We start from the raw sequence: 20,703 nt of genomic DNA, 5'->3' as shown, positions 1-20,703 counted from the left end.
AAATACCATTTGAGTTCAACTGAAGTTAAAAGTCATCACACTCAGCTAAGTGAGAATACCTGAAGGCACAGCACAGAGTTTGAACGTGGAGGAAGGATAGAACAACCACGTTTAGAGCCCTCTCATGTATTCTGCAAGTGGTGGAGGTGGAGGCCATTGAAAAGGAGGAGCCAGGATGGCATTGTCACTACCTCTGTGCCCCTGACCCTGGTCATCCTTGAACTGGGGTGTGGCAGAGGACTCAGACCTCTTAGAGAGGACAGCTTCAGGAAAGGTCACCCTTACGTCCAAGTTGAAAGGAGTCTGCAGTGAATCAGAGGAAGGGACACGTGTCTCCATCAGAGCTCCAGCTAAAAGCCACCTCGTTCTGTGAGCAAGAGAGATCCCTCTTTCTTCCCCAAAGTCTGATGTCCATTATTCATGAAGGGAGAAAGCTGGGAAACTCTTTGCCATGGTCCCATCTCATACGCCTCCAAGGGAAAGATATGTGATGCGGAATGGAAAGAACTTGGATTCTGAAGGTTGAATGTCCCAGAGGGTGACGTGTTCATCTTTCTGAGCTTTGCTTTATCCACCTGTAATAGTGGGCTAAGTTCCTGCTTCATGAGTTTGTGTTAAGGTTACATTCAGCAAGAGAAGAGCTAATAATGGTACAGAGTGAGCTCCCAAGCAGTAGTATCCTCCTCTTCCTCTTCCCCACCACCCCCCAGCAAAGAAAATGCCTTGGTTTTCCCTAAATCGTTTAGATGTACATCAAACCCCACTCGACTGGCCTGCCGAAGCCTATTAAAGGTCATGTTTTATGAGGGAAAGAAAAAGCCAATCTTATACTTAATAACTCCTTTCAGGACTCTTTGATTGTGAGTTTTAAATGATACATTTACAAGTCTTCCTACATAGGGACTAGGGTGCTGGTGACAGTGCCCCTGCACAGCTCATAGGCTTGAACAACTGGACTCTTTCCCTAAATACAGTGAGACTCACTGATAAAAAAGCCGGTGCCAGACCTGCTTGTGAGACTTTCTTCTGTTCCTTTGGATGAGAGGATGCCCTTGGATACCACCCCTGAGGTTCCTGGGCCAGGGGGAGGAAAGAGCATCCTGGTGAAAGGTGCCAAGTTAGGGTCTGTTCCTACAGCAATCATCAGGGACATTAACAGAGTACCGCTTTCACTGTCTGAAACGAGCTTCGTTAGACCTTTTCAAATCAAAAACTAAATTATTTTTAAATGACATATTTCTGAGCTCTTTAGTTTGCTCCATATATTAACTTTGGGATCATGGTGAGGGACCACGCCCTTCTTTCACCCAGTGGCAGACATAACATTGTGTGTGTGTGTGTGTGTGTGTGTGTGTGTGTGTGTGTGGTATCCACATGGGGAAGAGCAGAATGACGACTCAGAGGTGGCTTTTTTTTTTTTTTTCTGGTTCAAGCAAAGGACCATCTGGCCATTGGAAGGCAAGTGTAGCTGATGCCTCTTAAACTTGGTGCATTAGATGGCCAGAAAAGGGCCAGAGCCCAGGAAATATTCAGTGAATCCCACCAGAAGGAACTTCCTTCATTTTATATCCCTCAGTTCCTTGGAGCTAGTGGAATTATAATATCAAAAACAATCCAAATATTTGAACTTGACAAAATGATGTACATGTACAAAAATACACCACAGCGAATTCCACCTTTATCTACAAAGGACCGATTTTTTAAAAAGCAAATCAATAGAAGGAAGACTGTAGAGTGGAGGAAGGGGAATAGGAAGAGGGAGGAGGGGAGGAAAAGAGGAGGCACTGGAGACTGGAATGGAAAAATTAAATTCCAGGCATGTGTGATCATGTCAGAATGAACCCTACTACTTTGTATGACTATGATGCACTAATGAAAGCCTTAAAAAACACAAAACAAAAAATGAAAAAGAAGAAAATCAATCCAAAGAGGATATTTGTGTGAACAACTACTATTTTTTTAATTTTAGTAAGAAATTTGTGGCTAGTCTCTGGGACTGAGGAGACGAGAAGTATTAAGCACCTGGGAAAATCAATTGATGGATCAATTTCCACCATTTATACTTGTCTCCCTGCTTCTCTCCTTCAGCTTGCACCTACAAAAACCAGGAGTGCCGCCTGACCATCCATTATGAGAACGGATTTTCTGTCTCCACCGAGCCACAGGAGGGTGCCTTTCCCAAGACAATCATACAATCCCCTTATGAAAAGCTCAAAATGTCTTCTGATGATGGAATCAGGATGCTGTATTTAGATTTTGGAGGCAAAGAAGGAGAGATTGTAAGTGTACTTCTCTTTTGACCGTGTGATTTCATTTCTTTCATCATGCCACGTACCTGCAGTGAGTCGTGGACACAGTGCTGCCTGCATTCACTGAGTTTCTGACTCTGAACAAAGTACCTGCAAGTCCGTGTTTTATTTGATCCTTGAAAAACAGTGATTAGATTCAATTATTTCAATGTTCTTCCTTTGGTCTCACTTTTCATTAGAAGACTGCATAAATATTTGAATCAAAGGAAAGAATCCTTTACAAGGTTAGCATTAAATTCTTATCAAATAAGGTCTCAGAAGTTTAAAAAAAATGTGACATTCATTTTTTAAAAGTATGGAGCAGCCCATAAGACTGTGGCATTGTTCCAGGTGTTACACAGGGAGGTAGATGAAGCATTCCCTGCCGCCCACGAGGCCTCAGAGAAACAGAGAGGGTAAGAGCAACGAGGTAGGAGGTGTTGGACAAGGGACAGAGTAGCATGGGCAGAAGGAACTACTGATCGACTCTATCTGAGTGGAGAGAGGGACAGGCAAGGGCACAGAAGTTTGAGGCTAATGTCAAATAATACCCAACAGAATTAGCACATTGACTGGTGAAGGTAACATTTATATCTCTCATACCAATGCAAATAGTCCATGTGTTTAAACACAAGATTGTCTGCGATCACTGCTGCTTGCTGATGAAAAACACATTACTCCAGTTCCACAGAGGGTGAGAACTGCACATTGGTCTACTCTCAGGCAAGTGTAGTTCTGTGCATTTCTCAGGAAGGTATAGCATCTCATTTAGGTTGTCAAGTAGAGAACTTCAAGGAGGCCCTAGATTTTACATTAACTAGTCTCTGTTCAAGTCCTTCCTAGCCAACCAGTTAGTCAAGAACTATTTGTTGACCTCCCCTTGATAAAAGGGATGGATGGAGAATATGTAAAACACAGGAGACAGACCTCAACTTGCAAACTCAAGTTATTTCAGTTTAGCTGCTGGTCTTCCGCAATTCTTCCTCTACTTCTATCTCTTCACACTTAGTACAGTCATTTCTCCTGTAGGAAATTACAGGTTATTTTTCTGGAAACAATTTTGGGATGTCCAGAAGTAGCTGAATGAAGGGACAAGCCAAGGTCATACCTCACAGTTTAGAGCCTTTTATGTCAACACTTCATTGTTCTGCGTCCTGTGACACTGCTCTCCTCAGCACAGGACCAGGCTCCCTGCTGTGGGTGCCACAGGCGATTGCCCTGAAGTTCACTTACGTGGCGCACAGTTGATCCCTACCCACTTCTGGGAAATCTTTCTAGCCAACCATTTTTCTAAACTTTACAATGGATCTACAGAATTGTATGGGATTCTTGTTTGGTTTGTGTGTGTTTCAATCTTAAATTGTAGCCTAAAGCAAACTGGAAATAAAGAGGTGACGTGAAGGCCCATTTTACTAAGAAGATTTATAGTTCCATTGCTGATCTATCAATCACTCAGCTGTGTACTTTTTTCTAAAGGTGACTACTCTCTAGCGCAGTGGAAAAGAACAGGAATCAGTCTCCTATTTTATTCTTGGCTTAAAATTCAAGACTATTTTTGCCCATGAGGAAAATCACTTATGTCTAAATTCCAGCCTTTCTGCTTGTAATTACAACCTGACTTAGAAGATTTAGGAAGGACTGTTTATCCCGGTACATTAGGTTGATAAGCTCAAGATCAGACACAGCTTTGAATGTATGGTTGAGCAACCCCAGAAGGCAGGCAGTGGGCCTTTCTGGTGTGGGAAGGGGATCAGAGTCGAGTTGTAGCAAATGTAATAGACTGAGGGTAGCAAGGTCTCCTGGATTATCTGAGTCTGCAAACAACTTACCAATTGTCTTGCAGAGGTCCTGTTATTTCTTTGGATCTGAGTCTCCCTGTCCATAAATACAGGGAATGAAACGGGCTTTCTTTAATAGTCCTTCAAAAGCTGTGGTCTGTGTTAGTGACATAGGACGCTGTGGGCAAAGCCTTGGCTGTGGCATCAAATAGACTTACATTGAGTCCACACTTTCTACTCTCTGTAGGCTCTACAATTTCAGAAAGTAACACAGCTTCTCCAAATCTCAGCTTTTCTGTATAAAATATGGAGATAGCAACCATAGCTACCTCATAGGGATTTTGTGAGAGGGAATTAAGTAAGAGAGAGACAAGCTTAGTACCTGATTTGTAATGAGCACAGTCTTAGCTTTGGTAGATATTATTGTCCCTTCCAGTTCTTAATCTCCAACAGTGTCATCATCAGAACAAAAATGGGGACAGCAGAAGAGAAATGGTATAGCTCCCCCAATTTTCCCAAATCAGGTCAGGTGATAGAATTCATCAGGGGAAGAACTTTCATGCTCTGACCACGTGTGTGCTGGGTTCTGCAGCAACTGCACTGAGTCAAATAAGGCCTGATAAGTCACCTTCATAGAGATGCGACACACCTGCTTACCCAGCTGCAAGAGTCCAGGACGAGGAGAGCACAGCTGCTTGGGGTTCTGTGATCACGGTTGACAAGGAATCTCTCAGGCTGTATCTTATTTAATACTCTTAGGACCTGCAGGTTAATAGGACTGAGAAGAATTTTAAGTGACTTGGCCAAGATTATACATCTAAAAAGTGCCAGAATCAGGACTCAAATCTCATCTTTAGGTGTGTGATTTAGTACTGCTCCACTCTGTCCCAAACCCTACATAAATATCATGATTGTTGAACCAAAAATAAATGGTTTAGACAGTCAAGAAGGGCAGCATCAATATTTATGGGACTGATATAGATAAATTTCACAAAATCTGTTTCAGAAAAAAAAAAGATATATGAGATGCAAGGAACAAGTTCAAAGAGTTATTCCTTTATCTCGTTGGGAGGCAATGATTTCAAAACATAATTGCTCCAGTTAACACTTAAAAGCTGAAGTGTGTATAGATCTCTTTGATGTGTAAATCACTATTCTGCATCAAGCATTAATTTAAAATCTCTCATGCTCTCTTTTTAAATTTCAGCAACTGGATCTTCATTCCTGCCCCAAGCCGATCGTCTTCATCATTCATTCCTTTCTCTCGGCTAAGATTACAAGACTGGGCTTGGTGGCCTAAACAGAGGGGCGACTTGCCTTAGAAAAGAGGTCTGCAGTGCCACCAGAGAGTGATGTCAGGCACCACCTGTAGTGAGCAGTGCACCCGATGCAGCACCAAGGCCAGCTTCAAGTCTTGGGAGTCACGTGCAGCTGTCCCAGGGTCCTCTGTCAGTTCAGCAACTACACAGGGTACTCTAAGATAATACCATGAGGAAGATCAGAGTAGAACTTTTTAGAACAGAGCGGGGTTAAAGAAGTGATATGACATAGCATAGCTTCTAAAACATGACAATCAAGGACATGGCCATTAGAACAGCATGTATAGATCTTAATCATACCAGTTTCTAGGCTACTGGTTCACCCAGGTAAGCAAGGGCTGAATACATGAGAAATGGCTCATTTCATTTACTCCTTCCGCCCCAGCAACAATGATCCCTAGTTCTATTGTGATTTTATTTCCTAATTCTAGTTGACTTGACTTTCACTGGTAGGGAAAGAAAAAATACTGTAAATAGAAACCCACCTTTCATTGAAGTATGAAGCAACTGTTGTTTCTTTTTTCTTAATCAATTATCTTTCAGTGATGTAGAATGATTCCAAAGTGTTCTCACTGGCATAGGTTGAGCAGGAATTAAATAAAACATCAGATGCTGATCTGAGCTATAAGCTAGTGGAATCTGAGCCAAAGTAGACTGCTTAAATTGCAAAGCTTTGCTGAAGAGTTGTGTGTACAAAAGATGATTAATTCTGGGATTACACTCACACCAAGGTCTGCTATCTTATAGCCAAGACTGATAGCTTTATTTATAGAAAGAAAGTTGTATTTTAAAAAAAGAGATTGTCATCTGATTCATATATATATATATATATGCATATATGTCCATATCATATATGCATATGTATAATTATAGATAAAAAGCAATCCACCTGATTGGGGTTAATTAATTGTCCCCATTTCATTGTTTTCAATGGAAGTACTCAGCAATTGATTGACCTTTCTTTCTGCTTGTGCTTGTATGCATGCATTTCAAGCAGTCTCATGTAATTCTGGATGATGGTGGGTTTTACATATGGACCCAGCACTGTAGTCAGATCTATTGATAGCATCTGCAACTCTTTTGGGACTCCAGGGAAATAATATAATGACCTGATATTTTTCTATGAGAATATTTTGAGACAGTATATAGCACATTACTGATTTAATGCTTTTGCTTTTATCCTTCAAAATTAATTCACTAAAAATAACATCCATTATTTGATTTTGGTGTAGCTTTCCTCAAACCTTCAAAATTAGCCCTAGAATTTCTGTGAGCATTTCTGTACTCCTTTCCCCTGTAGTTTACATGGACAAGTGTTCTGTGTTAGACCATATTTTAAGAGTTATATTTTAGCAAATACCTATGCAAAGAGCTTTAAAAAGTGAAATTTTTTTTTAAAAAAGTAGATTTGCTCCCTTGAACATAAATGTTTATTGAGTTGTAAAGTTTTATTTTTAAATCAACATTTTCCCAAATTATGTAGCGTACAGACACTAGTTCCAAGGGGCTTTGATTAAGTAGTGATTTGATCAGGGGTTTCGATAGGGGTTTGGTAATAAAAATTTTTGTTCAATACTGAGTTTTAAAATGTTAAACAGATTTCATGACCGCCAGCCACTTCAAAAACTCTAATGCTTATTGTGATTCTTCAAGTGGATTTTGAGTGGGTGGATCTGGTGTGTCCTTTCTTACACTTACCCACAGAACTTTCTGGGAGCATCTTGTGAAGTTAGCATTTTATAAACCATGCTTTAGTAAACAAAGCTTTAGGACACTGACATTTTATTGTTTGTTTCCTATTTTAAAATGCTGAAGAGTGAAGTCTTAGCTTAAATACTGTAAGAAAGCATTGACACATTTGTAAATTACATTGCACTCTTTCACTATATATTTTCAAAATCACTGGAATGTTGTTATACAAGAGAATTATACTTGTGTATTGTAAATAACATATTAAAATGCATATATTAATGCCAATAGTTTAATTCAACAATATGTAATCTAAGGTGCTCGGTACTACATGAAGTATGAGTTAATGACTCATAATTAAGTTGCAAAGATCCTATATATATTTATAGACAAATTAAAATGATCATAATTACAAATATTATTTCCTCATCGTTTAAGTTTCGGACTGATTGATACTTGTGTGAGAGTCAACAGAAACTATATACTCTTCATTTATAAAAATTTAATTTAAATATTTATATTTTAGGAAAAATATATTTCAATAAAATTAATGCATTTTCTGAAGTAAGTTAAAATGTGTTATTAGCAAAGAAATAGAAAATTTTACTAAGACAATTGTGTATATGAACCATTTTTTCCTCCCAATTAAAGTGTATCATATCAGAGTGGCTATAATGAATAATTTAAAATAATCAGCTTTTTTCTCACTTTGAATTCAGAAAGTTAGAATGAATACTGTATATCTTCATCTTATTTGGATGTGTGTTAGTGTATATGGCACAGACTCAGATCTGGATCATGTCTGAGTCAATAGATCAACTGAGTCATTCTGGGGAATTTTTTTTTTCTAATTTGCCGTGTGTACAATCTCATGAATTATTAAATTCACAGTGTTTGTCTCTACATAAAACCATACAGGTGAACAATAGTTTGATCTGTACTTTGTGGTAAGCTGCCCATTGTCATTAGATGAAGGCAAGTTCTCTTGTGTGAGGATATCCCTGTAACCCATCTTAACAGAAATTTCAAAAAGGCCAATAGAAATATGGATATAGATTTTTTTTTCTGATTTGAACTAAGTAGGAAAAATAGTGCCATAAATTTATTACAAAATACACAGGCAGAGGCATTTAATTAATTTGTTCAATTGGTCCTTTGTCCAAAAGCTTGTTGACCCTGCTTGGTTGAAGTCAGAAAGAATGGTCTTAATGGTTAGCAAGATTCTCCTAAAATTAGTGGACAGGACATTTGTAACCCATTTTACAAATATTAGATATTCCATATTGAGGGGATCAGAGTAGGTTGGGGTAAGAGAATGATTTTTGGATGTACCTTGAGGTATTTTTGTTTCAGTGTCTGTTTATAGCACCGTGAACATCATGTACTGTTTACGTGTGGATTAAATAAATATTCACCCCTGATTTCTGCAGCAGAAGTTTATATTACATTCCCAAATATACACCATAGTGGATTGGATGGTGGTTTCATGGTAGTTACAGAGGACCGTGGGAGTATGAAGACACATACTGCTATTCTTTTCTGTCAAGACTGGCCTTGGAGGGACTAATGGTAAAGGGGACACCACTAGCAAGTTTTTGTGTGTGTTCACTTATCTTTTTTTTCTGAATTCATTGAAAATATACAGATTTGATACCATTGTAGTAAACATTGACAGACTCTCTAAAATATTAATATTATCTCTGAATTATTAAGTTGACACTAGTTTCAGGATAGATTTTTACCTGGGACTTAGGGATCTCACTTTTAACTAAATTTTCATGGGATTTGACATGTACACCAGGTTCTAAGTATTTGAATTCTCTGTTGTACTATAATTTGGATTGTTTTTAAATTGTTTGTAATAAGTGTATCAAGTTATGATTCAAAAGTCTTTTTACTAGTCGAAACTTCAGCAGTATTGAGATTAGATTTTGGAACTGAACTTTTGAAAAGGACCTTAGAGGTCATCAAGCACATTTTTGCCCAAAGTCAATCTATAGTTTCGGCAGTGTTACTTTCATATATTAAGGTATGTGACTTTCCAGTAACATAGCAACATAAGATCTACACACCAACTAAAAAATGTTTCAAGTTTGTAGCATTTAAAGTCACCCCTCCACATACCCACATTGTGGTCAAGGTACTACATTTTGGGAAACACTGACCTCATATAATGTACCAGTAAACTCAGGAATCTCTTCTTGAATGTCTTTGAAAATGTTCATCCAGCCTGAAATTGAAATTTTCCAGCTTTGAGGAGGGAATTCCTTATCTCCTCAGGCAGGCCACTCCATTGTTTGATGGCTAGAATTGTTTGCAAGACCTTACACTTTTCAAACCGAAACTTCTTGTCTCTCTAACCTTGAGTCATGACCCTGGTTCTACCGTAGAAAGCACTGAAAGTCCAATTTCTCTTCCCCATGAATGTCCTGTATACAAAGACAAGTCAAGACTGAGAGCTACTAAGTAATGTAAAATGAGCTAAAAAATGGTTTTCAACAGGATATTCAAAGCTTTTCCTTTTCATCCTTAAAGAACCAGTTGACAAGATTTAGACCTTCTATATGTCTAGTGGTGGGAGGGATAGGAACATAGGCATTTAGATAGCCATCAGTGGCTGTATATTTGGTAATCATTTGGAGGGAAATTTGTCAAAATCCATAAAACTTTAAAACGCATGTACTTTTTGTCTTGTGGGAATTTATTCTAGAGATATGATCACACAAGCACACAAAGGCTAATGCATAAAGATCATTTTTGCAGCACTGTTTCTAACAAGAAACAAGAAATAGTCAATGTAACCATCAGTACTAAATAAACCCTGGCACAAAGATATGTGTGCATATTCTACAATCCTAAGTGCTAATATGGACAAAACCTCTAAGTGCAAGTTCTGCAAGGTGCTGTCCCCATACTTTCTTTTAAAGGGGTTCTCAAGAAGAGTCAAAAGACTCCACCGGACACTCCTGCCTCCTTAACGGCAAATCGAGGTAAGAGTCAAATGCTCAACTACTTCATTGTGTCTTCTAATACAGTGGTACCAAAGCATCTCCATATTGAAATGCATATGATTTTATTAACATTACTTTGCTTTTTAAAAACTTCTTCATCTTACATTTAGGAAATAGGTTCCATCACTGTCCTGGGTACATCCTTTCTATCTCCTCAGATTCCTTCAAGCCGTTATCTTGACAACTAACCTCTCAGCCACTTACTCAAGCTCAGGCACCACCATGGCTGGCTCCACTTCTGCTCCTTAGAGCAAATGAGGTGCTTGCCTGCAAGTGTCTGCTGCCAGGCAACCAGGAGGAGAGGCTTACTTACTTTCTGGATCCTATCATCAGTTCCAGGCTTGGATGAAAAGCCACACTGTGGGGCACAGAGGCTGACTTTCAAGCGGCTGCTAATGGTAATAAACTGAGCTATGCAGAACGATGGGTGGGGGATTTAAATCTTTGTGGGACTGAGCAGGATTAGCAACAGGAAGGTGCTGAGCAGATAAGCAAAGCTCTTCCTCCTTTCTGCATCCCTGTCTGAGGCACGGTTGCTCCATTCTCCATCCCTCCTGAGACATATTATGTGATGAAGAGGCCTGCAGCTGAGGGACTGGCTGCCTCTCTGGGCCTCACAGGGCACTAATGTAGCATTTCGCCTTGCTTTCCTGTCTTCCTTACCCTCTTCTCCTCTTTTTTCCATCACTCTCAGGGTGCTGGGATTGGACCTTCTGAATAAATCACTAGTACTTAGTCTTCGCCTCAAGTTTGGTTTTCTAGGGAAGTTGGCCCAAGACCATGACTTGCCCATTACACTGATGAGCAGAGAGGGAGGGAGCAGACCTTAATCCCAGCAACTAGGAAGACTGAGCCGGAGGATTGCATGCTCAGGCCAGCATGAGTGAGACCCGGTCTCGAATTAAAAATAAATACATAGAAAGGGCTGGGGATGTAGCTCAGTGGTCAAGCACCCCTGGGTTCAGTCCCCAGTACCAAAACATCACTTATGACAGTAAAGAGGACATTACCAATAATTCTTATAGGTGGGGTGTTTGGTTCTGAGACTGGGCAAACAATAGACACTTGTATGATGTACATGCGCAGGTGTATGAATGTCTGAAGGATGAACACAAAGGCCTATCGCTACTGCTTGAAGTAGGCGAGGGATAACAGCTGTGATCTGAACATCCCTTCCATATTACGTGAACTTTTTTTTTTTTTTTTGGTATTGGGGGTGGAACCCAAAGCACTGAGCCCTTTTTATTTTTCATTTTGAAACAGGGTTCCACTAAGTTGCCCAGGCTGGCCTCCAACTTGTGATCCTCCTGACTCAGCCTCCTGAGGACTTGGGTTTACGGTTTGCCCTACAAAGCTCAGCAACGTTAACTTCTTAAATGTGCATTTGAAAATTCTCTTTTTAAAAAGGTTCTTTTTGTGAACAGTATTCTGAGAATGGTAAAATATGTTTTAACCGTTTGTATAAAATCCAGAATAATAGAACTATGTGAATATGTGAAAAGAGATCAATTATTATGGCACCTACAGTCCTCTAAATTACACTAATTTTGATTTCACTAGGGGAAGCAAGTTCAAAACCTCATTAAAACAATTATACCATGTCCTAGAAGGGTCTGGAATCACATTTGAATGATAACAGAAAAACAGTAGGAACCTCTGTTTTGGTCTTTTCTTCTCTATTCATTTTCCCCTGGGTCATAAACAAGGCCTTTCCTAGGGTGTGAAGCTTCACACAGAGGACATTGCTCAGTGTCAGAGCAAGGAGCACAGAGCAGAGGCAGATGCTGGTGAAAACTAACCAAGCCCCGTGCAGACAAGAAGCAGGAGAGGGCATTGCCACATAATCATTCTGTCACAGGGAGGAAAAGTTGCCCTACAGACAGAGCCTCTAGAGCTGCCTCCAAACTCGGACAGAAACTGGCCTGTTCTCACAGCTGGACTGATAGCTGCGATTCTGCCTTGGCTTGGAAGAGGGCCTGGGAATGCTGAAAGACAATTTTATTCCTTTCAAGAAACAAAACCACTTATATTTTCAGCAACTTTTAGTTATAATTCTTTGGCTTTCCTCCCAAGAACTCAAAGGCAATGTCCAGGAAGGACCTTCAATAATGCTTCATTAACCGCAGCTGTCTCATCCTAATCCTTCCGTGGACAAGGCGGGGGGTGGGGAGGACTTCTTCTCCTGCGAGATTTCTGGGTCTCACAAGAAAGGGAAACTCAGTCCCCCAAAATAAGTTATTTCTCTTTTCTTCTATTGCTGACTCCAAACTAAGGCCTTAATTAACCGAAGTTTTCTCAACTTTCTTTCTTGCACTTGGTCTCTCAGTGAATTTTTGGATATGAATGGAATCACCTCAAAACTTAGTGACTTAGAACACATCAAGGTATTATTTCTCACTGTTTTGTGGGGTGACTGGTAGTTCCTTGCTGCGTTTGCAGGGACTCCCATATGTGGCTGTATTTAGCTAGAACTTTCTGCTAGACTGGAAGGCCCAAGGTGCCATACTCACAAGTGTGCTAAATAGAGCACGTTGGTTCTCTTCTGTTTTAGTCAGCTATTTCACTGCTGTGACCCAAAGACCTGACAGAAACAATTTTAGGATGAAAAGTTTATTTGGGGGCTGATGGTTTCAGAGATCTTAGTCCATAGACAGCTGACTGTATTCCTCGGGGCTCAAGGCAGGCAGAACATCATGGTGGAAAAGTTGGTGGTGGAAAAGTGTGGAGGATAAAACAGCTGGGACTATGGCACCAGGGAACAGAGAGCAAACTGCTTAAGAAAGACAAAATATATACCACAAAGGCACACCCCCCAGGACCCACCTCCTCCAACCACACCCTACCTGCCTACGGTTACCACCAAATTAATACCTATCAGCAGATTAAAGAACTGATTAAACTTCTTATAACCCTATCACTTCTACTCTAAACTTTTCTGCATTGTCTCGTACACGAGCTTTTGGGGGACACCTCGGATCTAAACCATGACCTCTTCCATGCAGCCTCTCATCTTCTAGCAGGCTAGACCAGTTCCCTGACGTGGCTCCTCTACATTCAGGGCAAGGTTCTACAAGAGCCAAACAGAAACTGCAAGGCACTCAAGCCAAGGTCCCAACTCCCTCCTTGTCATTTATGTCCCATTCTACTGGTCACTGATAGCCCAGATGCAAGCATGAAGGAAACAGACTCTGCATCTTGATGAAGGGACTGAAGGATTTGTGGACACATTTAACTTCCCACATCCCACCCTTTAGGTACAATTATTTGAATTCCTTCCACATACAAACTGTTCAATACAGAAGACATGGCTTTTTAAAATCCAGAATATTATGATCTAAAAAGACTACAGCAATTGCCATCTATACATCCAGTATGCTGTGGCAAGTCAGGGGCAGGAAAACTGCCGGAGACTCTTCCTTTCGTTAAGTTCACATAATTATGAAATCTGACTGAGACTTGAGGGACTGGAAATGTCTTTCCACCAGAGCCCATTTCTGCTCCTGGGAGTAGTACCCTACTCCATTATTCTTGACTCTGCCTTCTGAGAAGTCTTTCTTTTCCATAAGAAATAGTTCACGTTTGCCACTTAATAGTTTTCTTATCTTGCTTTCTGCTCAGAAATTTGATGGTCAAGAGACCTTTTTTTGCTTTTTATTTTTCGGTATCAGGGATTGAGCTCAGGAGTACTCGACCACTGAGTCACATCCCCAGCCCTATTTTTTGTATTTTATTTAGAGACAGGGTCTCACTGAGTTGCTCAGCACCTCACTTTTACTGAGACTGGCTTTGAATTCATGATCTTCCTGCCTCAGCTTCCCAAGCCATTGGGATTACAGGTATGCACCACTGAGCCTGGACTCTTTTCATTTTGATACAGATAACTTAAAATTCTATGGGCATTACAGTGCCAAGAAAATTCAACGGGGAAATAATAGTTTTTTCAATGAACAATACTGGGACAATTGGCTCTTTATACAGAAAAGAATAAGGTTGTACCCCTTCTTCACATCTCCTATATAAATTAACTCAAAATGGGTCACAGACCTAGATAGATGCAATGCGTAACAATAAAGTGAAAAGAACCTATGGTATGGGAGAAAATATTTGCAAATCACCTGGTGAGGAACTAGATTAGAATCCAGAATATATAAATAACTTTAAAAATTCAATAAAAAGACAAATGACTCAATTTTGAATATGGTCAAAGGATTTGAGTGGACATTTCCCTAAGGAATATAATATACATTAAAAAGCCACAAAAAGGCTAACCCAAATAAAAGTGCTGAAAATCATTAATAAACAGAAACTCTTAATACTAGACAAAGAAAAAAGATGCATTATGTACAAAGAAACAAAGATGAAAAACCACAGATATATCAGAAATTATGCATGTCAGAAAACAATTAACACTTTTAAAGCTTTAAAAAATATGAAATATGTCAATCTAAAATTCTATTCTTTTAAAACATTCTTTTAGAAATGAAGACAAAAAATATGACTTTCAGACAAAGAAACACTGAGCAAGTCAATCACCAGAAGATCTGCAAAATGAATGCTCAAGGAAGTCCATCTATCTGGACAAAGGGAATTAAGTGAAATAATGAATAGGGTCTATCAAGTTTTCAACCAAATAGACAGAATAATAACAATATATATATAGTGTCATAATGTAATATAGATTATAAATGTGATGTTATATGTAATAAATTATATAAGATCACATAATAAAAAAGAATATGTGTAAGTAGACTAAAACATGAAAACATGTTCAAGATGATTACTTATCAGTAATGTGAAATTTCATATTTCGTACCATTTGTCAAAAAAACAACCAGTGTAGTCAAGTATGTAGAAATACTGAAACCTTCATACCTTGCTGGTTGGAATGTCATATGATGTGGCTGCAATAGAAAACAGTTTATCATTTTCTCAGAAAATTAAATTGGAATTACCATATAGCCCAGCAAATTCTACTCCTAAGAATTAAAAACAGGTGTTCATGCAAATATTTGTGAAAAATATCCATACCTGTATTATTTACAATGTCAAAAAGTGGAATCAACTAAACTACCAATTAATGAATGGATCAACAAAATGTGGCACATTCAGATAATAAACTATTATGCAGCTATCAAAAGAAATAAGAACACATCCTACAATGTAACTGAAGCATCTTATGCTAAGTGAAAGAAGTCAGACACACACACACACACACAAAACACATATTGTATGAGTCCACTTAAATGAAATGTCTAGAATAGGCAAATCCATAGAGGCAGAAAGTAGATTAGTGTCTTCACCACACACACAAACACACACACATACACATTCCAATGGGTGTGTTAACTATATAGCGATAATCACTTCATAATGCACTTTAGACCTGTGACTGTCTTTGCCCATAGGTGAGTCTCTTGCAAACAGCATATAGTTGGGTCTTGTTTTTAATCCATTCTGCCAGCCTGTGTCTTCCAATTAGAGAGTTAAGACCACTTATATCCAATGTTATTTTGGAAAAATGTCTATTAATTCATGGTATTTTTATTTATTTCTAAAGTTTAATTTGGTCCTGTTTCTCATTTGCTTAGCTATTCTTTAAATGAGATGCATCCATTTGTGAGTTCTGGGGTTTTTGATTTCTTCCATGTGAAGTGTTTAAGTATTCTCTTTATTGCTGCCTTAATAGTCATAATTTTTTTTTTAATTTCTGCTTATCTTGGAAGGTTTTTATTTCTTCTTTATTCCTAAAGTATAGCTCTATTGGATATAGCAATCTTGGTTGACAATAATCCCTCCTGGATTTTCAAGTTTGTGTTAAGAATTCAGAAGCATTTCTGATTGGCTTGCCTCTAATTGTGACCTGAGAGTTTTCTTTTGAGGCTTCTAAAATTCTATCCTTGTTTAGTATGTTAGGTATTTTAATTATAATATGCCATAGAGAGGTTCTTTTTTTGATCCTGTCTTTTGGGTTCTGAATGCCTCCTGTATCTGGATTTCTATCTCATGATGAATGTTTGGAAAATTTTCTTTTATTCTTTTCCTGAAGAGGTTTTCCATGCCATTAGCCTGCATCTCACAACACTCTTCAAATCCACTAATTCTTAAATTTGGTCCATAATGTTGTCCCAGAGTTCTTGTACATTCTGGTTATGATTACTTATTTTCTTTTATTTAATACTATCTGAATGTTCAAGACTGGCCACTTTGTCTTCCACCTCTGAGATTCTGTCTTCACCATGGTCTGTTCTATCAGACATTCAACTGAACATTGTATTTGATTGACTTTTATTTCCAAGATTCTTGTTTGGTTCTTTTTCAATATCTCATCCACTTTTATATCTTTGGAGTCAGTTGCTGGTGAATTTTGAACATTAGGAAGCATCATATTACCTTGTTTTTTCATATTTCTTGAATGTCTGTGTTGATTTTTATGCACCTATTGGGATGGATTTCTTCATAGGATGAATTTCTTCTCTTCCACTCTTATATGTGGGCCTTTTTAGGGCACATTATTTTCTTGCCAAAGTGTTCTGAGATATCAGGTTGTCGTGAAATTTTCAATATATTTCCAAATTAGTTTTGAAGTATAGTTTCCCTGCTAGTTATATGGTGATGATTAGTGTATTTTGATACAGCATATATTGTATCAGAACTTAAGGATTCCATTTTCCCTGTAGATCTCAGAAGAGTTTGGTTCTTCTTATAGACCTGGTAATTGTGTCACATACAGCACATTATGTGGGTCACACCAGCTGTTACTGCTTTTTTTCCCGTAACAAATATCCTAAAGAGAAGGGATTCCAGATTGAGATCCCTTGTAGGTATGGTATCTATAGCCTGTGTGTTAATTTTCTCTGTTTACGCTATAGGAATAGATGCCCATAAATGGGAGCTGAGGCCTCTCCCCAGCTATTCCTACTTGAATTCTGGTCGTTACTATGGAGTTTTGTCTCTTCTATCCTTTGTATTAAAGTACTGATGAAGTTTGAGCATGGTTAGTGTGTAGGGCAAGGTGTACTCTCTCTTGGATGAGTTTAGCTCATCAGTGGAGTCTCTACTCTATGAACCTGTAGTGTCCCTGTAGATTATCAGCACTTCACTAAAAAAGGGGGAAACGAATGATAAGAGAAGCAAACAATATACATAATTAAAATAAATACCTTATGCCTACTGTGACATCTATAAGAATATTTACCACACAAAAAGGGGATGATGGGGCCAGCAGTTGTTGAAAGTAAAAACAATAAATGACTGTGAAATAGATCTGGCATTAAAGTAAACAGCAAGTGTCAATGAAACCATCCACAGTACTAATAACTGCAACCACATGAATGGTGGGGGAAGGAGTTAAAAAAAACAAATTTTTCTGAAAGATGGTAAAAATAGTTTCATCAAGAGAAAAGAAAATGTGATAGGAAGATAAAAGAAAGTTTAGAATGTTTAATATGTGAATAGAAAGGTGACCAAAGAGATAATGGCAAGTGATGGCTATAGACAGAGAAAAATAAAAGGAACATAGTACATATACAGAGAGGAAAGAACAAGTGAATTTGACTATTAGAAAGAGATGAAAGGAGAGTAAGATAATGGAGAAACAAAACCAAAATAAACAAAGACCCTAACCCTCAAAAGACAAGGCAAAGAAAAATGATAACCTATTTTTTTAGATGCTAAAAATGAGAAAAGAAGCCAGGCACAGTGACACATGTCTATAATCCCAGAGACTTGGGAAGTTAAGGCAGGAGGATCATAAGTTCAAAGCCAGCCTCAACAACTTGGCAGACCCTCAGTAACTTAGGGAGACCCTGTCTCAAAATAAAACATAAAAATGACTGGGGATGTGGCTTGGTTTTTAAGTGGCCCTGGGTTCAATTCCTGGAATCAGGAAGAAAAGAAACAAATGGCTGCATGTGTGTGAACCATTCAGCGTAGCAGGAAAGCTGCCCCTCCCCTGACTTGCAAAAAGGAAGAAAAATTATTCTTAATGAAAAAATGAAGTAATTTCTTTATTGAGGTGGTAAAAATTGTTAACAAGTATGATCACTGCCTACGCCTGACTGTCCTTTCCATTTCTACTTGGGATATATGTGCCTTAGAAAGAGCAAGGGTTGAGGGTTATTAAATCCTTCCTTTTTGCATTGCTCACCGAGCTGCCAGCTGGAGTGACCTAAGGCTGAATCTGGCTGAAATAACTTTCAACTTCCCTTCTCATCAATTAAGGTAGGGTGGAATGAGAAGTACTGTCAATTAGAGTTTTGTCCAGACACACCAGATTGATGTACTCCCAGGGTGGAGTTTCTGCAAAGTCCTAAGTGGGGATTTGTGTCAGCTAGGACTTAGTTCTTAACAGGCCTTAGGGACTGTGCTGGGTGATATTCACTATGGAAAAGATTAGATCAGTACACTCCTAGGGCTGGGCAGATGTCAACAACATCTGCTGGGAATCTGGATCTCAGGAGCCTCTGGAGAATTCTACTCATGGGACACAGGAGCCAACCTATAGATCCTTCACACTCTGTCACCTATGAGTACAGCTTTCCCAGGCTCAGTCCCTGAGTGTAATCAATCATGCCTGCTGGTTCAGATTCCCAACCCTTTTCAGCTGGTCACGTGAGCCCCCAGACTCAAAGGAAAAGTGAATTCCACTCCCCTCCATATCTGACTTGAATCCCCTGGATACAATCTTCTCTGCCTGTTTCACTCATGTTGCTACCCTAAGCAACACGGTAGGCACTTGCTGGGACAGAATGCCAATGTTTTCTGTGATCTCTTGGGCTCACACAGCAGTAAGCTCTGGTGTGGGCTCCTCAAGATGGCTCCCACTTCATCTCTCCACTTGCCATTTGAGGAATACATAGCATTTTTTCGAGCACCAACTCACCATGCTGCTTCTCAGTTAACTAAGTTCAGGCTGCTTTTCTGTTCTACTGGTTTCTGTGCCAAACTGTTGTGTTTCTCTCTGTTATCCTTCCCCTCTGTAGTGAATCAGCACTGCTGCTGCAACTGGCTTTCTCCAACTTACTATCTTGTTCTTTGTTAAATTGCACCCACATTTCCAAGTCTCTATGAGACTCTGATGGTCTAAATCGGAATTTCAGTAAATTCACCCACCTCTCTGAGAAGCAATGCTCCCACTGCATGAATCCTGAGTCCGAAAGCAACTGGAAACAGCCTTCCTCTAATACCCCATTTGAATCCTTCGTTAGGTCTCCCCGCCCCGCCCCTGAGGTTATTTCTTACTTCTAGAATCTTTTAGATTGGAAACTAGAATTAGGAAGTTATTTTGTTTTCTAACCCAAAATGTCTTAAGCCTTTTTTATTTCTTCTAAATTTGGATAGAAAACTGAACTGTTCCTTCTTCAGTACATCTGTCTTTTCCTATATTTTACCATATGTAGTTACAAAAAAACAAAATGGCCTACTGACACTTTCAGTACTCTGTCTGGAACAGATCCATGAGTTCATTAGGTATAACTTCACTTTTCCAGGTTAAACAGACAATAGTTTTGCTAAGTGCACCATCACAACATAACACAGCTAACCGACTTGGGCCCTGCAAAGTCAAATGCCCTTGACATCCTATTCTAAGGAGTTAGAGCTTTCAGCACTATTCCCAGTGGGGTTAAGTAACTCCCCAGGATAGCTGGTATCTTAGCTCTGTTTGTACCCTTTCTCCCATGTACATTATATGGTGCAGTATAGTTGCACATAATGATGGTATTCCCTGTACCTTTCAAGCTCACTCTCATGGGAGCCCCAATAAAGGCAGAATGACTGGTTAATGGGGCTCCTCTCCTGGAGCAGAGCCTCCCAAGAATGCGCAGCTATACTTCAGCCTCTTCTTTCATGAGTTTTACTTATACCAAGTGGTGCTTTCCTGAAATTCCTTGCTCATTACCCTCACATGGTTAAAATTTGACCTCAAGATTTTGGGTCATTAATGTCTCTCATTTATGTCTGCTTTCAGATTTACTTGAAATATCTTTAACTACTTCTTTTATACTTTTTAAAAAAATGTATCATTCACAGAAACTACGAAAGAAGAGAAAGTGTGAGGATAGCATGGAATTTTAGTTGAAGCAGAATCTGAATGTGGAAAGTGTGAAGGGATAGGGAAAGTTTGTAACTGCCCTTCCCAGACAGCCTAGATGACTGAGGATCTGATCGGAACCTCTGGCTGCTGTGAGTACATTCCAGACCCCAAGATGTGGAGGTGAGCTTTGCAATCCCAATCAGGCATGTGAAAATTTAGGAACAAATTTCTTTTTTAACAGCTGAATTGAAAAACTTCCTAAGCCACAATCATTATAAAGATGTAATGTCAACAAGACAAATTCTACAAAACACAAATGAGTTGAAGTTCTTAGGCTTCCTTTGGAAGAGTCTATATGACATTTCCTGCCCCTCTCTCTTTTTTTCATATTTATAAATCTCAGTATATTAACTTATGTAAAAATTGTCTTAATTAGTTTTTTAAAAACTTTTTACAGACTACATTTTGATTCATTGTACACAAATGCAGCTCCACCTTATCCCCACCACCAGTACACCCTTGAAGCTCACTGGGCTCATGTGGCAGACGAGTCTGCAGCAAATGTCTGATGTCTTTGGATGCGGA

The 20,703-nt window shown here is 39.1% G+C and overlaps 2 protein-coding genes across 4 annotated transcripts in view; one reads left to right on the top strand and one right to left on the bottom strand.

Moving 5' to 3' along the window:
* SNTB1 (syntrophin beta 1) overlaps positions 1 to 8,495 on the top strand; it is a 242,551-nt gene extending 234,056 nt beyond the window's left edge. The window contains exons 6-7 of one of the 2 annotated variants that reach the window (XM_079141537.1): positions 2,089 to 2,279; positions 5,274 to 8,495. In XM_079141537.1, the coding sequence (XP_078997663.1) occupies positions 2,089 to 2,279; positions 5,274 to 5,366 (284 nt within the window). In that variant the 3' untranslated portion in view covers positions 5,367 to 8,495. The remainder of the gene's footprint in view (positions 1 to 2,088; positions 2,280 to 5,273) is intronic. The other variant, XM_079141538.1, reaches the window with a different exon arrangement.
* Positions 8,496 to 19,307: 10,812 nt separating this feature from the next.
* The window catches only part of MTBP (MDM2 binding protein), a 93,039-nt gene continuing 91,643 nt past the window's right edge, over positions 19,308 to 20,703 (bottom strand). For both annotated transcript variants that reach the window (XM_079140800.1, XM_079140803.1), the window contains one exon: positions 19,308 to 20,690. The gene's annotated coding sequence lies outside the window, so the exon portion shown is untranslated. The remainder of the gene's footprint in view (positions 20,691 to 20,703) is intronic.

The sequence above is a fragment of the Sciurus vulgaris genome (genome assembly GCF_902686455.1).
Source record: "Sciurus vulgaris genome assembly, chromosome: 1".
NCBI lineage: Eukaryota > Metazoa > Chordata > Mammalia > Rodentia > Sciuridae > Sciurus > Sciurus vulgaris.
The sequence above is the reverse complement of the archived record's forward strand: the minus strand, read 5'-3'. Positions and strand labels throughout refer to the sequence as shown.